The following is a 2,500-nucleotide window of genomic DNA, read 5'->3' on the forward strand; positions in this document are numbered from 1 at the left end:
GCCTCTGGAAAAAATAAATAAAATCACTGGCATGCTATCTGTTCTGTGTGTCGTTTGTTTTTGTTTCTGTCTGTGTCTGTCTCTGTCTCTCTGTCTCTCTGTCTCTCTGTCTCTCTGTCTCTCTGTCTTTCTGTCTCTCGGTCTCTCAGTCTCTCTGCCGGTCAGCCTCTGGGAAAAATAAAATCACTGGCATGCTATCTGTTCTGTGTGCCGTTTGTTTCTGTCTGTGTCTGTGTCTGTCTCTGTCTCTCTGTCTCTCTGTCTCTGTCTCTCGGTCTCTTTGTTTCTCTGTCTCTTTGTCTCAGTCTCTGTCTCTCGGTCTCTTTGTCTCGTTGTCTCTCTGTCTCTCGGTCTCTCAGTCTCTCAGTCTCTCTGTCTCTCTGTCTCTTTGTCTCTCTATCTCTCTGTCTCTCGGTCTCTCTCTCTGCCTCTTTGTCTCTCTGTCTCTCGGTCTCTTTGTCTCTGTCTCTCAGTCTCTGTCTCTCACTTACATACCTTACGAATCCCCCTTCTTTTTGATACTAATTACGGACTTTCCCACTTACATAACCTCCGTATTTCCTTACTTACAAATGGAACAACGAAGGGAAGAACAAGAAAACACACAAATTTGTTATTCCTTGTTCTTCCTTTCGTTGTTCCTTTTGCAATTTGTTCGCCATGTCACCTTCACTTACCTCCATGAACTGGAATAAAAGTTATGTTCTTCAAGTTCTTCACGTAATTTTCCTTTTGCTGGTAGATGAAGACCCGACCTGACCTGGCTTGACCTTCCCCCTCACCCGTGTCTACGAGGTCAGCAGGTGCCCCGATGACCAACCTGAGTTCAATCATAAAGGAAAAAAGAGAAAAAAATATCTGTATATCTATTTTCATAAAAAAAAGTTTTCATAGATTATTATTAAAGATCATATTTTTTTTTCGTACAGTAACAATGGGAAAATACGATAAATACATATAACATGAATATCAACGCAAAATCATTATATTTTTAGTTTAATTTCTTTGTTTTTTTTTCTTTAGATATCTTTCTATCTATTCTTTTCTCAGTCATTCCATTTACATACCATCCATATCAATTTATGCATCTATGACTATCTATCTACCTGTTTATTTTTCAATGCCTATCTATGTATCTATTTATATTTCTTTAATTAGCTAATCTATCTCTATGTCTATCTAGCTATCAATCATTTCATCTATCTATCTATCATTTTTTATCTATCTATCTATCATTTTTTATCTATCTATCTATCAGTCAATCAATCTACCTACTTACCCATTATCAACCTTCATTTACACAACCTATCTAACTAACAAACAAACCTAAACACAACCACCTTTCATAAACAAACGAACACAAACAACAACAACAACAAAAACACAACACCAACACTAACAAACAAACAACACAGCAAAATACTCCCTTCTCTCTCTCTCTCTTACAAACAGACAACCACAAACACAACAATGATAAAAAACAACACAACAAAATGCCCCGTTTTCTCTCATGCAAACAAATACAAACAACAAAAATAACACAGCGAAATTAGCCCATTCTCCCCCTCCTTCTCCCTCCCACAAACAATCCCCCACACACAAACACAGCAGCAAAAATACCCCAGCCAAACCCCCCCTCCCCCTTTCTTCACCCTCTCACAAACAAACAAATAACCCAAAACAAACTCAAACAACAGCAAAAATAACACAACAACCCCCCTCCCTTTCCTCCCTCTCACAAACAAACAAACAAGAGACCCACACACAAACAACAACAAAACCAACACAGCAAAATCCTCTTCCCCCTCCCACAAACAAACAAACAACCCAAAACAAACACAAGCAACTACAAAAATAACACAGCAACCCCCCTCCACCCACCCTTTCCCTCTCACAAACAAACTAAACAACCCCAAACAAACACATCAATAAAATAACCCAACGAAATACCCCATCCCCTTTCCCCTCCTCCCCCTCCCTATCCCCTGTTCCCCCTCACTTCCCCCTTCCCTTCCTCCCTCACTCACCTGTTCTCCTCTCCCTCACTCTCACCTGTTCTCCCTCACTCTCACCTGTTCTCCTCTCTCCCTCACTCTCACCTGTTCTCCTCTCCCTCCCTCTCACCTGTTCTCCTCTCCCTCACTCTCACCCGTTCTCCTCTCCCTCCCTCTCCTCACCTGTCTCCTCTCCCTCCCTCTCACCTGTTCTCCTCTCCCTCACTCTCACCTGTTCTCCTCTCCCTCACTCTCACCTGTTCTCCTCTCCCTCCCTCTCACCTGTTCTCCTCTCCCTCACTCTCACCTGTTCTCCTCTCCCTCCCTCTCACCTGTTCTCCTCCCCCTCACTCTCACCTGTTCTCCTCTCCCCCCTTCCCCCCTTCCCCTCCTCTCCCTCACTCTCACCTGTTCTCCTCTCCCTCACTCTCACCTGTTCTCCTCTCCCTCCCTCTCACCTGTTCTCCTCTCCCTTTCCCCCTTCCCCCCTTCCCCTCCTCTCCCTC

The 2,500-nt window shown here is 43.4% G+C and overlaps 1 protein-coding gene across 1 annotated transcript in view; it reads right to left on the reverse strand.

The window, feature by feature from the left end:
- The window catches only part of LOC113807444 (integrin alpha-5), a 27,083-nt gene that overhangs the window by 21,975 nt on the left and 2,608 nt on the right, over positions 1–2,500 (reverse strand). The window contains exon 3 of the mRNA XM_070128374.1: positions 678–820. Coding sequence (XP_069984475.1) covers positions 678–820 — 143 coding nt within the window. The remainder of the gene's footprint in view (positions 1–677; positions 821–2,500) is intronic.

Source organism: Penaeus vannamei, chromosome 12, assembly GCF_042767895.1.
Source record: "Penaeus vannamei isolate JL-2024 chromosome 12, ASM4276789v1, whole genome shotgun sequence".
NCBI classification, from domain to species: domain Eukaryota; kingdom Metazoa; phylum Arthropoda; class Malacostraca; order Decapoda; family Penaeidae; genus Penaeus; species Penaeus vannamei.